The 15,495-nt window shown below is 40.7% G+C and overlaps 1 protein-coding gene across 2 annotated transcripts in view; it reads left to right on the top strand.

Moving 5' to 3' along the window:
• The window catches only part of ankfy1 (ankyrin repeat and FYVE domain containing 1), an 89,334-nt gene that overhangs the window by 33,936 nt on the left and 39,903 nt on the right, over positions 1-15,495 (top strand). For both annotated transcript variants that reach the window (XM_041197400.1, XM_041197399.1), the window contains exons 8-15: positions 3,928-4,132; positions 4,660-4,728; positions 4,864-5,060; positions 8,861-8,958; positions 10,476-10,698; positions 11,491-11,589; positions 12,004-12,157; positions 12,440-12,608. In XM_041197400.1, the coding sequence (XP_041053334.1) occupies positions 3,928-4,132; positions 4,660-4,728; positions 4,864-5,060; positions 8,861-8,958; positions 10,476-10,698; positions 11,491-11,589; positions 12,004-12,157; positions 12,440-12,608 (1,214 nt within the window). The remainder of the gene's footprint in view (positions 1-3,927; positions 4,133-4,659; positions 4,729-4,863; positions 5,061-8,860; positions 8,959-10,475; positions 10,699-11,490; positions 11,590-12,003; positions 12,158-12,439; positions 12,609-15,495) is intronic.

The following is a 15,495-nucleotide window of genomic DNA, read 5'->3' as shown; positions in this document are numbered from 1 at the left end:
AGGCCGGAAGTAGTTTACGCACAAATTTTATGGTTTACTATACTTTCCTACTGTCTACTGGTATATGGTAAGGAAACAACAGTACAGGCTACTACCGCTTTTTTATTTTTTGCCTTAAAACTAGCTTCGTGCTAGCACCTTGGACTAGAGGCAAGCCCCGGGGGAGGATGATATTGAGCAAGTACGCTGACTCGATCTTTTTTTGCTGCCTCTTTTTACTGTCTGTGTCCTCTCCTCTCTTCACCCCCCCCCCCTGCCAAACCAACTACTGCCCCTGGACTATGGGCAAGGAGAGATTGATACTGCTGCATTAGCACACTCATCAGGGGTGTTTTGACTAGGGCTGGGGTCTTCCTTTTGGATATTGGCAGTAAGAGTGACTCAAGGAACTCAGCCCTGTGCAGGTAGCACCTGGTTCTGAGATGAACCAGCAGCTGGCAGGGCTTGATCTGGAGGGAGTCATATGATGTAGCTTGGATTACCTGATGTGTCATCAATTTAGTAGATGAGTTTGTGTGACTGGTAGGGATTACACTTGTTGGAAATGTATGAGGTATGTAGGACTTTGAATATTTTATAAACCACCATGTGCATAAATACATTAAGTTTTCCTGGCTTTTTCTCTTATCTGGCTTTTTCTCTTATCTGGCTTGCGTTTTTTAACCTGGATTTTTGCACCCCTCGATTTCCTGGCTCAGGGTGGGTTGGGGAGAGTCTGTATTGTGCTGCATAAGAGATCACAATGGCATGGAACTGACTGGATTGCTCCTCAAAAGAGCCAGCACAGAATCATTGACTATCTTCTGTCCTGTACTATTCCAAGAAAGATAAAACTATATAGAACTGGGGGTGAGATTGTTGATTGTTATGGTGATGCAGCATGAGGAATTAATAGTTGCATAACTGGTAGATTGTGGAAGCTGTGGAGACAAACAGCCCTGAGGTATAATTTGACTGTGTGTGTGTTTCTATTAATGAAGCTACTATATTGAGCGTTTTTATTATTATTAGTTAAATCTGGCTGAAGTATCAAAGTCAGACCATAAAGATTTACAAAAGGTGGACCAATGCAGTGATATACTAAGACCATAAGGTGTAGGAGCAGAAGTAGGCCATTCAGTCCATCGAGTCTGCTCCACTTATCTATGAGATCATGGCTGACCTGAACAAGAAAGTAACAATTTATACTAAGAATATAGATGGAATGGGTTGTTTTTGTGTTGGAGTCATTATAGAGTCTGAAAGTGAGCTCACAATCAAAATGGGGATTTTGAGTTGGAAACACTAGTTCTGCCTGAGTTATTGGCTTGGGAGGTGCATAGTAAGGGTACAGAGTTTGTGGTGGGGGCAGAAGATGATGACTTTAGTCTTTCTGTTAATGTGGTAATTCTATTTTACATCTGACTACTTGAGCATTACCATTGGCCATGCTTTCAGCTGTCTAGGCCCTCATCTTTGGAATTCTCTACCTCGCAATCCTTTTAAGATGTTCCTTAAAACCTAGCTCTTTGACGAAGCTTTCGGCCATCTGCCCTAATCACTTCACATTGCTCAGTATCAAAATCTAGTTTTATGATACTCCTGTTAAGCACCTTGGGATGGTTTTAAAGGTGCTATGGAAATACAAATTGTTGTCTAGAAGAAATTGTTGCTTGTCTAACACTGGATATTGGACAGGCAGTACACAGAGTTGAAGGCTAGAGGGATGGTGGAGAAGAGGTACAGCTGGGTGTTAATGTTCATGTGGAAGCTGAGCACATGTTGGTGAATCATGTCGCTAAGGGCGACATGTAGTTGAAGAGAGAGCTAAAGTGACTCTTGGCGGACTCCCAAGTTAACAGTGAGGAGGTAGGAAGAGAAGCCATTATTAGGATGCTCTGGCTGTTCATGGAAAGGTACAAGTAGAATCAAGTAAGAGAGGCTCACTCAGTTGAACAACGGAGGAGAATATTAGAAAAGGATGGTGTGATGAACACTACATGCTGCAGAGAGGGCAAGAAGGGTTAGGACTTCAGGTTCACAGTTGAAGAATGTCATTTTTGACTTTTGGCTAGGGCATTTTTGTTGGTATGGGAGAGCTGAAAACCTAAGCACTGAGATTAGGTAGAGTTACATGAGAGAAGGGCAGAGATCTGGCTAAATGAATGGATTTGACCGTGGCAACAAAGTCCATGAGCTCCTCTAACTTGGTGAGAGTGAGGAGAGGTTAAAGGAGATATTTGGTATTGAAGAAAAGCAGTTGGGTTGTATTTGCATTCCAAGGTTATCCTGGAGTGGTGCGTGGTTTTAGCAGGGATGGCTATAGCACATCATGTGGTTCAGCCACATCTGCTGATGGATGACTGAATCAGTTCTGGTTTAGATACGCTCGGATCCATATGCTATGAAATCGAGAGCCAATGTGAGGGTGACGACTTTACTGAAGGTGAGGGCATGGTCAAGCAGATTGAAGACTGTGAAAGTAGACTGTAGAAGGTTAAAGCTTTGGTATTGGCTGTTTGAAAGTGAGAGGTGGGTAGCTGGCTAGTTTGAAATTCGGCTGTTTAACTGGATGATCTGACTGAGCCAAGAGAGCAGTAAAGCTCTAAAGTGTTCCATTTATCTCTGCATCATTTACACAACTGTGCGATGTGAGTGAGATTCAATTCCTCACAGTTAGTGCAAACTCAACTTCTTTGCATTGCTGCTGTGATTTGTTGAGTCACAGTGAGTCTCTCTTTCTTTCTCCTTCAAAGTTTTAGGTCTGAACAGCAATTTAATAAATTTAGATTGGTTCTTTTTTTTAAGATCAATTTGAGTGATGCTTGAAGCTCAAGTTGCAGTTTCTCCAGTCAATGACTGAGATTTTTTGGCTGTGGTGACTATCCCAGCAGTTTAGGGCTCAATACTGGCCGCTTCCCAGCAGACAGTTGACAATCAGAGCAGAAAACAGATTTGTTCTCCGCCTCTCCCAGGCTATAACCCAGGATCACTGACTGCAATTGTGGTTGTGCCTCAACTATTGCTTCAGTAAGGACCAGGAATCGAACTGTTAGAAATTAGCACTACATTTGGAAGTGCTTTAGGCCTTTGAGGGAGCTCTGAGGGGAAAGATGTGGCATTTGCTATCTCATGAAGCATTTAGGGCAAATATATTAAATACATTTTTAAAGGAAAGTTGGAGGAGTAACTGACCGGTTGTTGACCTATTTGAATGGGAATAGCAGTGAGTATTGAAAACTTCTCTCAGGTGTTGAGGAAATTGGAATGTGAAAGTTTTAACTAGTGGAATCCTGTTTGTGTAGTGGGATTTCTTTGTTACATTGACTGCTGCATCCCACAAACCAGTTTCCTGCAAAAGTAAAAGTTTGCTGTGGGATTCTCTGCTAATAGCAAAAGAGCAGGCTGTGAGCAGAAGCTCAGGTTTAGTTCAGCTCTGGCTTCTATCTCCTGACACCTCTGTCTTTCTGATAATTATGGAAATTGTATTTTTAGCTTCCAACCTAAAGCCATCATTCCAGTGTGTTCATAAAACATTGATCTAATTGTCCATCTCCAATTGCAGCAACTACTGTAACAGTTGGAGGTGGCTAACAATATGGCATACCAAAATTGATTTCAGTTGTATAAGTTCCTGTAAATGAAATTCACATACCTGGTCTTTTTTTTTTCAAGACTTTCTTTTCCCTTGCCTCAAGCCAGCCTGTTGTGTAGCATTCTACTCTCTTCTATAGCCTGCTTCCCAGCTTGGATAGAATATAACTAGCTTGTTCCTGCACTTTCTTTTTGAATTCTGTCCCCACCTAATTTTATCATTACAAGGTAAGGTATGTACATTCCTATCAAATACTAATTTATGATATCTTTATTCTCCTTACAAGTGGAAGAATAGGCGCATATAATGTGTGGGTTTGAAACTAAATGTGTTGGGTTTTTTTTTAAACCCAGGTGATGAATTTTCTGCTGGCTTCTTGATTCGAAATGGCGCTCGTGTAAACGCAGCTACATATGGAGAGCAGGAAACGCCACTTCATCTTGTGGCATCATATAGTCTAAAAAAACACTCAGTGGAAGCAATGGCAGGAATGGCACGTATTGCTCAAGCACTTTTGGAAGTATCTGCCAATTCCAATATGCAGGACAGCAAAGGGCGGTGAGTACTAATTGTCACAATGGTTATTTTGAGTATATTATCCTCTGACATCTTTCCCGTATAGCCTCCTGCAATCGTGATAAAATGGAACTGTGTGTGTGGCTGGGGGCTACCTGCACTTCATCACTTGCTCTTTTGTACTTACACTTTGTCTCTCAGTCTCTGCCTGTCTCTCTCTGCTTTGTAATTGTATTGTGGAGAACTGTATTCCATTTGAGTTGTGCCATTGTAAATATAAGGGTAGCAACACCATCAGGTTGGTCATCCTACTTTTTGAATTGGGATTGTAAGGACCTTGAACTTAATCCTACCATATGTCTGAATCCAACTAGTTATCAGGAGGAGCTGCGAACAGTCTTTGTTGCTTAATTCTGCGAATGATGCATTGTTTAATTATTGAAAATTTGTCAAGACTTTCTTTTCAATCTCTCCACATTGTGGGATTATTTATAGTGCGCAGCAGTGCCATAACACAAGGCTGTACATTGGTTGTTAACTCCCATCTCCCCTCTCCCTCCTTTACACAGGACACCCTTACACTCATCTATATTGGCAGGCAATGAGTATGTCTTCACACAGTTACTGCAGTGTAAGCAGTAAGTATGAGTCAAGAATTTCATCATTGCTTCTTCAGAAATTGGCTGAGTGTTGATCTCTGAAGTGAAATTGCTTTAGCCATGTTGTGCAATTTGGCACTGGTTTTTAAATGTTTTTGGCCAACTATTTTTTAGATGTGATTTGGAGCTGAAGGATCATGAAGGAAGCACAGTGCTGTGGTTAGCACTCCAGGATATAACAGTGGACTCTGATCAGTCTGTGAATCCATTTGACGATGTTCCGGTTGTGAATGGCACCTCATTTGATGAGAACAGTTTTGCAGCAAAACTTATTAAGCGGGGTAGTAATCCAGATGCTCCAGATGCAAAGGGTGAGAACAAGCAACTACACTATGAAAAATTTGTGTGTGTGTGTCAAAGGTCCCTCTTAAGCTGCGGTGTAATCAGGAACGTAATATGCACTGCAACAAGCTGTCCTTGCACACAGAAAAATAGAGGGACATTAGGGTATACCAGATGGCTTGGTGTCATTAGAAACTAGACTATTGATGGAGCTGCTTTATGTGTTCTGACACTATAAAGTGACACACATCCTACCACTCACAAGCGTGCAAATACATCACTTGCCTGGATGGGAGTAGCCACATTTAAAGGTTAGTGCCGTCCCATGATTGAGCAGTTTTCTTGAAGGGCACCACTCTTCCCCAGCTTGATATCCATCCCTTACATCACCAACATACAGTGGCTGCACTCTGCACAGTTAACAGGGTGCACTGCAGCAACTCACTGAGGATACTTGAATAGAACCTATGTCCCCTGTATCTCATACTACTGAGAAAGGCAAGAGTTGTAGGAACCTCATGACCTCCAAGATGCATCATCCTTACTTGGATACATGTTTCTGTGCCTTTATTGTCACTGATATAATGGAATTTCCGACCTGATACCATTGTGGGAGCACCGTCAGCACACGGTGCAGGCCTATCACCAGCCTCTGAGTAGTTGGCAATGGACAATACCTATGGCCTTGCCATTGCTGCTCACATCCTGCAAACAAGTATAAATTAGATAATTTGAGTTTCTTTATGAAGTTCTGAAAGATGCTAATGAAAGTTCTGCCCGTGCTAATGTGTTACTGCATACATGACAGGTGGTTATTTTGTGAAATAATCTTTTGATGTGGTGCCTTTTGGAAATCCAAGTATATCTACAGGTTCCCCTTTATCTACCTTGCTTGTTATTTCCTCAAAGGAGTCTAATAAATTAGTCAAACATAATTTTCCCTTTACAAACCCATGCTGGCTTTGACCCTGCCTGATTTATATTATGATCTTCTAAAAAAAAAATTTCACATGAGTCATTAGGGTGGAATGCACTGCCTGAGTTTGTGGTGGTTCAGTTCAAGAGGGAATTAGTTGATTGTTTCTTTTCAAATAATGCTCAGGATAACAGGTAGAATGCAGAAGAATGGCAATAGGTGAAACGCTCATTAGAGCCAGTGCAGACAGGATGGCTGAATGACCACCTTTTGCACTGTAGTAATTCTGTGAATCCAGTTTAGATCTTTGGGCTGTCCAGGGAGCAATAGCAGCCGTAGCTGTCATAATCTCTCTGTGACATCACCCACCTGTTCTCCTTAGTTAGATAGTGGAGGAAAGCCTCTCAAAAAAGTAAGTGCCATGGCTCATCACAGTAAGGTCGTCTTTAGTTTTAGGGCTTACAGTTGCAAGTTGAGCTTACAGTTATAGTTGGTTCCATAGCTGATTATAGCAGATAAGATGTATGGTGCAGAAACAGGCCATTCAGCCCATGCTCCAATCAAGCCTCCTTCCATCTTTCCTCATCTAAATCTGCCATTGTAAACATCTATTCTCTTCTCCTTCAAATGCTTTTCTAGCTCCCACTTAAATGAATCTGTACTATTGCTACCACAGAATGTTTGAAGTAGAGTTCCACATTCTTGCCACTCTTGAGTAAGGAAGTTTCTTCTGAATTCCTTATTGGATTTCTTAGTGACTATCTTATAATGATGGCTTCTAGTTATGCTGTTCCCCACAAAACAAAACATTTTCTCTGTATTGACATTTTCTATGCATAGGAGTCCATGTAGTGGGAGTTCTGATTCATTTCTGACATGAGGGTGTGAACATTGCATTGTCAGGTTGATTATGGTATGTGTGAAGGATTTCTGGATCATTCAAAATGGTCCCATTTAAAGAAATGCATAAAAGCTGAGGGACTTTGAGTGAATTTGCATATATAGCACCTCTCAAGTCCTTGGGACATCCCAAAGTGCTTTGTGGAAATGTGACAACCAATTTAAGCACAAAAAGGACCAACAAACAGCAATGAGTGACTCATTTAATCTGGTTTGAAAGATTAATGGAGACCAGGGCACTAGAAAACCCCTAGTGCTTCAAAAGGTGATGGAGGATGTTTTCTATCCACCTGAGCAAGCAAATATTTTGACACCTCATCCAAAGCATGGCAACTGTGACGAAGCAGCATGTTAAGAAGTGCCGTTTATCTTGCTGCCCCATATGAAAGAAATTGTTTTGTTTGTGCCCTATGAGGTCAGTTGTGATCTTGGCTGATGTGTTCATTGCTAGGGGAGAACATCTTGTTTAATATTGTTTGCTATTTTGTTGTAGGTTTCATATTTCCCTTTACCCTCTCTGGTTGCCTTTTTGGTTTTCTCTAAATTTCCCCAAGATCGAAATGTTCCTCTATAATCTGGTGATTGAGAATGTTAGGATCCCTGTGGGGGGTCCATAAACCAAATTTACTGAGTGACCCCAAATGAAGAAATTACCAACAAGATTTCACTTGTTGTAGCTTTTACTTTAAACGAATCCGAACCAATGCAAACATTAATAGACAAATGATACTTCAAATAAAAAGGTAATTTTCATTTTAAATAGTCGACACAACAAGTATATGTCTTGTGCAACTGCAAGCATTTCCCTTCAGTATTACATACATACACAGCTCCACAGCTGTTCTTTTTCATGCAGAGTAGGTCAGGAGTTATCAAACGTTATCTTTTACCACCCTACCGCAGTCCCCCCCCACAATCCCCCTCACCCACTGAGTTTCACAGGTACAAGGCACACTTCTACAAATCCTTTCCCTTGGGGCATGACAGTCCTGATGGTGTAATCTTTCCAGAGTTTCTTTTCAACCGACCAACCAATAACTCCCCGATTCATGGCATAGCCACTTCTGGGAAAACACCCAGCTCTTTAGCATCTCTCAGCTTTTCTCTCACAACTTTCCAGAATAGATCTTTGTTCAATCATTTTAGTTTTTTTTAATGGTTGAAGATGAAAAGATGACTTCTCAATTCAGTGTCTGTTTGGCACAAAAGTGCCAGTGGGAGTCATTTCTAGTAGAGTTCATAAGAAAAGTATTTATAGAATAGAATCATAGAATCGTTACAGCACAGAATGTGGCCATTTGGCCCATCACATCTGTGCTGGCTCCTAAGCAACAATTGACATACTGTCACTTGCTCGTTCTCTTCCCCACATCCCTGCACATTCCTCCCTAACAGACATTTAGAAAATGTAGAAAGATTGTGCCAGCTGAAAAACGAGCCACCAAGCCTACCACGTGGCCCATAGCCCTGGAGGTTACCGAGCTTCAGCTGCATATCCAGTATTTTACATATATTATGTTCCTTAATCCATCTAAAACTCTTGCATCCGTATGCTCTCCCTATTAACTTTTCCGCTATAAATTCCTATGGTTGTGTTTATAATGGTTACTGCCTATGTAAACATATCACGCTGTAATTACACCCTCTAACCACTGAGCCTATGCTGCAGAAAAATTCCTATCCTGAAAACAACTGTTTCCCAAATTGTTGTAAAGTTTGCTATTTATCTAACAAAGCAAAATCTAGCTATTCAGGTAATAACAGAGTATGGCTTTTAAAATGGTGACTGAATTTCTTTCAATTATTCCCCACCCTCTGAACACTGCACTTGGCCTTGACTCCCTATGAAAATCACCATAGGAGATTGACAAGTATACTTGAGAATAAATGTAAATGAAGATGTTATTTATTTACATAATATGGTAACCTGTGGGAAGTCTTCCCAGCCCATGATCCTCTTTAGAGGCTTTTAATACAGTGAACTGCATTTCACCCTCTTGAATTCTGTGCTAGGGAATTGTTTGATGCAAAGAGCATCAGAAACTGAAAATGAAGCTGCTGCACTCTTCCTGGTTGCTCATGGGGCCAAGGTTAACCACACCAATCACTTGGTGAGTTTTTGAAATTAATGTTCAAGGAAATGCTGTCTTGATTTTTAATAATGGAGGAAACCTTATGATAAATGACCTTATAACACAATGAATTACAGCTTCCCCTTTGTATATTGGGCTGCATTTAATTTGTTAAATTTTGCTCCAGGGCATTGTGTGATACAAAGAGTGGCCAAAGCAGGATATGAAACCGCTTCAGTAGCTTCAACACACACGTTCACCTGGACACGAACATTTCCCTCAATTAATGGGTAACTCCATCACACACCATGTTGATGAAGTAGTCAAACAGAAGAACCCTAAGACTTGGTTTGTGGTGTTAGCCAGTCAAATTGACTTTGGCCAATTTTTCCTTCAACCCTAATCCAAAGGTCTTTCTCCCTGATTTGTTATCAAGTTACCCTGGTGAACGTGTGGACAAGATTGGACAGGGAGAGTGAGGCTGAAAACCTGGTCTTGTCCACAGACCTGCAACCGAGGGCTTATAGCTTGATTTACAAAGTAAAGGTCAAAAATGAGGGAAAGAATGTCAGTCTTTCCAGATGTTTACAATTGTGTTTTTATGTATTTTATGCTTATCTTTAAATGGTTTTGACTTTGACACTGTCATTTGCCCATTGAATTCTTTTGCCTCCAACTCCTATCTCCAGCTTTGACAAAAGTAACTGACTACAGTTTGTGTCAAGAATTTTCCAGCAGCTGCAGTTATCTGCAGAGTAAACCTTCCAATAATATTGTTTCCCCTTACTGTCTCAATGTAAAATTCTGTTTCTCCCATATCTTGCAAAGAATATCCTAGATACCATTCTAGTAAATGAGGGGCGTCAGTGATGTGAAGAGGGGAAAAGCTGGGATTGTTCTCCTCTGAGCAGGGAAAGTTAAGGGGAGATTTAAAGAAATGTTCAAAATTGAGGGGTTTTTTTATAGACATGGAGAAACTGCTTCTGGTGGCAGAAGCATCTGTGGCCAAAGAGCACAGATTTAAGACAAAGAATGAGGAAACAAATGGGAGTGTTTTAATTTAGTTTTGATTTGGAATGCGCTGCCTGAAAGTGTGGTGAAAGAATAATATTTGTAGGGTTCATCATGTTTTTCAAAAGGGACTATATACTTGATCAGGAAAAGAGTTGGAGGAATATGGGGAAATACAGGGGATTGGGATTAATTGGATAGCTGTTTCTAAGGACGTGAGCTGAATGGCTGCCTCCTGTGCTATATCATTCCATGGAATTTCTGTACTTTTTTGTTTGGATTAAGATTGCCGGTTTGGTACAAATGGTCCTTGGCTACTAGAGATAGATTGAGACAAGCAAGTGGCAGAAACTTTTTTTGTATACTAAATGCTAAACCGTAGCATTGCCATGAGGTTAAAAGGCCCAAATGGTGATGATCACACATTGAATAGCTCTGCATAACACAAGATGTTCTAACAATATTTTTCCAAAGAAAAGTCCAGTTACATCCATGGTAAATCTCAGACTGTAGTATTCTTCTCTCTCTCACTGTGCTCTATTTAGGGTGAAACTCCACTTCACACAGCCTGCCGTCATGGCCTGGCGAATCTCACTGTAGAACTACTGCAGCATGGAGCAAATCCCAACATCCAAACCAAACGACCGCTTTCTGTTGGTGCAGGTGTGTCTCAAGACTCCATGGAGGGTCTCTATTTGCAGACACCACTTCACATGGCAATAGCACACAATCATCCAGATGTGGTGTCTGTGATACTAGAGCAGAAAGGTGGGTTTATTCCTCCTTCCCAAAGCTGTTAAGATATCATATATATTGTAAATGTTAATGAATGGTAACGTGTGTGGAGTCAAATTAACATAGCTTGAACAGATTGTGGGGCAAACCTGGAAGTCCAGATCTCCAGAATCCTCTTCTTCCCCCACCTCTTTCCCCCACCCCCCCGGGATTTAGAAATGTTTTTTGAAAGAGGTTTAACCAGTGATAATTAAATATTTAATTAACGTAGTCCTTAAATGCACAGTATTAGTACTCTGATACTCTAGATCAGTTTAAGCTAGTTTACATTGAGTCATGACAGACATTTTCTTTCTGTAATTGACTGAAATATTGTGCCGCACTTTGGGGAATTACCACAGAAATACAAAGTAAATTAATACTTCAAAATTAATTTAAACCTTTTGATTCCAGAACACGCCTGCATAAGCATATTATCTATGTATTCTGGGAAATGTGTCTGAAAAAGTTACTTATTGTAATGTAAAAGCAAAATGCTGTGGATGTTGGAAATCTGAAATAAAAACAGAAACTACTGGAAAATCTCCGCAGGTCTGGAAGCATCTGTGGAGAGAGAAACAGAGTTATTGTTTCAAACCTGTATGACTCTCCTCTTGCACCATGCTTACAAAGTCAGAGACCTCTGTGGTTACTACAAGACCTGGTAGTCAAATGGTCCCTGTGGTTTGGCTCTAAGCATTTTCAATAATCTTAATTAAATATGACTTCTTGCTGTGGAAAACTGAGAGATGAAGAAAACTAATTATGTCCTTTTAATCAACTCAGCAAATGCACTTCACGCTGCCAGTAATCTGCAAATCATTCCTGACTTCAGCCTCAAAGATTCAAGAGATCAGACAGTCCTAGGGCTGGCTCTGTGGACAGGTAACTATGAACGTATTTTATATTAATCTTATTCCTTTTGTACATGTAATGTTTTTGGAAGTCTTACATGTTTCTGCTCCAGTGATGTGCTGAAGTGGGTGTTCTTGCATTCTGGGGGTAAACCTGTTGTGAAGAGGTGGGGTGATGTCTTGAAAACTGTTGTGATGTGATTTGATGTTACTGGAGAACAATTGAGAAGTCAGTGGGTTATTTTATGAATGAAACATGCTGCCTCCTGTCTTTTTAAAAGTATGACGTGCTTTAATCTGCATACATCAATTTAAAAGATATTTGGGGAGATAGAAAAAAAAAACAAAAGGTTAAATTTTAAATAGTGCCATGGCTTTTCTCACCCTGCAATGCACCCTGAAGTCTTAAAGGTTAACCTCAGGACTGATTGCACTCTCCCTGCAGGCATGCATACAATCGCAGCACAGCTGCTGGGCTCAGGGGCTGCCATTAACGATTGCATGTCTGACGGTCAGACTCTACTGCACATGGCAATTCAGAGGCAAGACAGCAAGAGTGCCCTCTTCCTTCTTGAGCACCAGGCTGATATAAATGTTCGGTAAGTGAGATGCTGTATAGTACATAGATTGTGCATATGTAAGTTGCAAAGAGTGGTCTATATCCTTTCTCAATGTAATTTTGCACAAGCTAAAAGGCCAGCATTGTGATTTGTGACTCTTTTGTTCCCATTCTGATATCCTTTTTTCCCCCTAAAATACATTTACATTTGGCCATCCTGGGTTTGCCTTTCTTCAAAAATTTTTTAAAATTGCTGTCTTATTAATTCTATCTTTTCCCTCCCTTTTTAGTATCTTGATGTTTCTTTGTTTATCTTTGACAGGACCCGTGACAGTGAGACAGCTCTTCAGTTGGCCATCAAGAACCAGCTACCACTTGTGGTTGATGCTCTTTGTACCCGTGGTGCAGATATGGCTGTACCAGATGAGAAGGGAAATGCACCACTGTGGCTAGCCCTGGAGAATGGACTTGAGGATATAGCCTCCACTCTGGTGAGTGCACTCAACACTGAGTTGAATCCTTTTCATAGCTTCAAGACTTCAGGCCCATGCAACAAAACAGTAGGAGAAAGATTTAAAATGCAATTTATTTTTCTTCTAGAAAGCAAGGTCCTCAAGTGTGAACTGTTGCCACCTCCATCCCAGCCTTTGGCTGTTAAAAATAGATGCACCAGTCCAGAAACCACCTCTATCAGGAATGGGAAACCCATCATTAATCCTATCTCTCTCAATCCTGCAACATGTCATTCTACAGGTTTTGCTTGTTAAAAGAATTTTAGATTTGTGTCGAGCTTATAGCACCCAGACCAACGAGTCTAAACCTGTGTTAGTCCTGTACACAAGCCTCCTTTCACTCACTGGATTGAGCTATGTTACTTTCAAACTTTTTGTAAAATTTTATCATCATCTTGTCACTCTTCCCTAAAGGCTCCTTTACAACGAAATTATTAATTAGCCCTTTCTCTTTGCTCAATACTAGATCTAAAATAGCCCATTCTCTAGTTGGTTGCTCAACATACTGTTCTAGAAAACCTTTTCTTTCACATTCCAGGAATTTGTCGCCCTCAGCATTAGTGCTAATTAGGTTACCCAATCTATATGTAGATTGAAATCCCCAATGATTACTGTATTACCCTACGTGCACCTCCTAAGTTCCTAATTTATAGCATGCCCTACATTACCATTACTATTTGGTGGCCTATAAACAACTCCTCCAAAGTTTGCTGCCCCTTGCTGTTTCTTAGCTCCAGCCAAGCTGATTTGACATCTTGATCTTCAGATCTAGTATTCTCTCTCTCTCTCTCTCTCTCTCTCTCTCTCTCTCTAATGTACTGATCCCATCCTTTATTAACAGTGTTACCCCACCTCCTTTTCCTTTTTGCTTATCCTTCCTAAATGCCGAATACCCTTGAACTTTCAGGTTCCAGCCTTGGTCACCCTACAGCCACATCTCTGTAATGGCAATTAGGTCATATCTGTTTACTTCTATACTCATATATGTGCATGCCATCATCAGCGTTACCTTATTTTCTCCTATCTCTCTTCCCTGTACCAAGAGAAGCCAAGATAATTTTCCTTCCCAGTAATTTTTTGCAGGTAGACTTTAGGAAAGCTCAGGGTGCATCACTCCTGAGTATTAACTAATATCCCACAAAATTGAGCAGATTGTAATGGAGCCAGAATTCTAGATATCACAAAATAGGTGTAGGTGAAATCCCTTCGGGAAATCTGCTATATTTTCAGATTGCTAACGCTTCCAAATGCAGCATTAATTCCCACTGGAATCTGTAGGCAGGTAACACTTCTGGCAGTATAATTTCTTTAGTGCTGACCCAGCTGGTTAGCCCAGATATGTTTAGAATGGAGCTTCAACCCATAATTTCTAACCAGAAGCTAGTGATACTAATTGAAGCAAACTGGCATAATGCAGTTTTGTGTTTTGGTGATGTCTGTTATATGAAGTGTTGCTTTAAATGCCTTTAGTTACTTACTGCTGTTGTCCTTGGTGACACTCTGTTGGTTAGGTTATAAAACCAGCAAGTGCACAACTTCATGTGTGTTGAATTACATGTAAACCAGTTCTGGGATTAGAATTGAACTTTAATCTGCCAGATTTGCAAACCTTCATTGTTTGAAATGCTTTGCCAACAGCAAGTGGAATGTGGTTTAAATTTTAACACATCAATACTATTTGAGTAAAGATTGGGCTGTACTACCCCATAACTTTAGTGAGGTACTATTCTGTTGGTGCCTGCAGGACATGGGGAGGGACGAAAACGGAATTGCAAAATGGCCTGTGGGTCACTTCTGGTAATGTAAACCCTTAACATTGGAATTGCAAATTATAACAATTGGCTAATTTTATAGGGAGGCCAGGTTAGTTCAATAAAAAACGTGTACCCTGAGCCATGTTTTAGACTCTGTAACTAATATCCCAAAATCCAGCTACCAAATCACAATCTTTTTAGGCCTTTTGGAAGTAGGAGAATTAGATTTTTAGATCAATGTAGAAACACTGTTGTTGCCTTGCTTGAGGAGAAAAAATTTAATCTCCTGTATTTCATTGCACTGGACTGGGCTCTGCAGATGTTAATCTTTAATCACACTCAGTACTTCCAAAATTATAAACACATGTAGGTTTGTGGATCAAGCACATTGACATATGTGGCTCCACTAGCTGTGTAATGTTGCATATTTTTATGTAGAGTTTTGATATATCCTTTATGGTATTCTATAACCTGGAACTAAATTCCTCACTCTTTTAGCAGCTCTAGAGAAGGTTAGAAATCAAAATTATAGTTTGCTGTTTTTCATCAATTTAGTGCTTGTGTGTAAAAGTCACCTGTCTTGGCAAGGCTGGTCTAGCTTGAGGAATTGAGCCACAGATCCTCGAAGATTGCCATTTCTATCCTTGGTTTGTGTCAAGATAGGGCAGTATTTTGGTTGTCACAAAACAGGGCTACGAAGGGGAAAATCAGCCAGAAATACTAGCTGCTCGTGGCATTGCAGTTAACGCTGCTATCTAGTGATGTCCTTTTTTAACCATCACCATTACCTTGGATACTCAAGTTAATGGTGACCAGTTGGGTATGGCAACTATTGATGTTTGTTGGCTATGGCTCAGTGGTAGCCCACTCTCACCTCTGAGTTACAAGGTTGTTGGTTCAAGTCGCACTACAGAACAAGGCAGGAAGTGCAGGATCCCCCTGAGTCTATCTTGCTTGTTAATCGGTTTTCCACTTCGGATACTGGTGAGGGCAATGATTCCTCGGGATTGCAGCCAGAGCAAAGTCTGTGCTACCATGGGTGGCTCACCTACACAGGGGAGGAAGTAGAGTGGAAGAGAAATAGCGATAGGGGATTCGATAAGGGGTCAGGC

Source organism: Carcharodon carcharias, chromosome 10, assembly GCF_017639515.1.
Source record: "Carcharodon carcharias isolate sCarCar2 chromosome 10, sCarCar2.pri, whole genome shotgun sequence".
NCBI lineage: Eukaryota > Metazoa > Chordata > Chondrichthyes > Lamniformes > Lamnidae > Carcharodon > Carcharodon carcharias.
This window is presented reverse-complemented; position numbering and strand designations above follow the sequence as displayed.